General features: G+C 53.5%; 1 protein-coding gene across 1 annotated transcript in view; it reads right to left on the reverse strand.

Annotated features, from left to right (window-relative positions):
* Positions 1-949, reverse strand: part of Abt1 (activator of basal transcription 1) — a 4,998-nt gene that overhangs the window by 3,141 nt on the left and 908 nt on the right. The window contains exon 2 of the mRNA XM_010623102.3: positions 261-719. Coding sequence (XP_010621404.1) covers positions 261-719 — 459 coding nt within the window. The remainder of the gene's footprint in view (positions 1-260; positions 720-949) is intronic.

Here is a 949-nt window from a genome sequence, read left to right on the forward strand (position 1 = left end):
CGGGCAGCGGCGGGGGCGGGAGGCCGGAGCAGGCGGGGCAGTAGGGCTTCTCGGGGATTTGCAGAAGCAGTTTGCAAATATCCTTATTTTAGGCTTGGGTCTGACAGTTTCAAGTATTCCTGAAAGTTTAATTTAAATGTTTAATTTAGGAGTTTTGAACATTTTGAAAGTGTAGTTTAACTTGGATTTAATTTTTGAAATACGAAGTTGTGACCTTTCAACAGTACACTTTTCTAAATTGGACTCTTTGCATATCTTACAAACGTAAGTACGAGACATGAGTGAAGAGTTCGTCTCGCACCGGTGATCGGTGCTGGTCGCCGTGTTGTCCTCTGCGACCCCCTTGCTGCCTGCACTGCCCTCGGACCCCCGCGGCCCGGTGGCGCTGCTTCTCGGTCCACTCCCGGCCGTCTTCCAGGCAGCTCGGCCCCGCTGCTTGTCGCCCGCGAACGCGGCCTGGGACCGCGCATATACGATCCGATCCTGGCTGCGTTCTTAAGGCTACGCCGAGGCCGAGGTCGGCCACATAAGCGCGCCCTGGCTGCGGCCTGGCCCAGCTCCTCGTCCCGCTCCGAGCGCGGCGAGGGTGCTCAGGATTACAGGCGAGGTGAGGCGGCGGCAAAGGCCCGAGTGTGCACAGGTATACACCGCCTGGTGCTGGGCTCGTTAGGGAAGGAACGTCTTGGTGTCTGATAACCAGACTTCGAGTTCTCACACACCTATTTCATTAATGCTATTAAAGAGAACCCTCTGCCTGTTGTCTGCTCAGACCTTGCTCCACTTCAGTTACCCTGATGCCCTCAAAGCATGGAAAAAGCGAATGAATGGGTGACCGGAGCTAGAAGGCAGATGGTGTTGATGCTCAGTGGCATCTGTTGCCATTTTCTCTACTTTGTATGTGTTTGAAGTTATTAGGAGTCTCCAAAAAGAACAGTGATACTTGTGCAAG

The sequence above is a fragment of the Fukomys damarensis genome, unplaced genomic scaffold (genome assembly GCF_012274545.1).
Source record: "Fukomys damarensis isolate Sample0158 unplaced genomic scaffold, DMR_v1.0_HiC HiC_scaffold_10, whole genome shotgun sequence".
In the NCBI taxonomy this organism is placed as follows: Eukaryota; Metazoa; Chordata; class Mammalia; order Rodentia; family Bathyergidae; genus Fukomys; species Fukomys damarensis.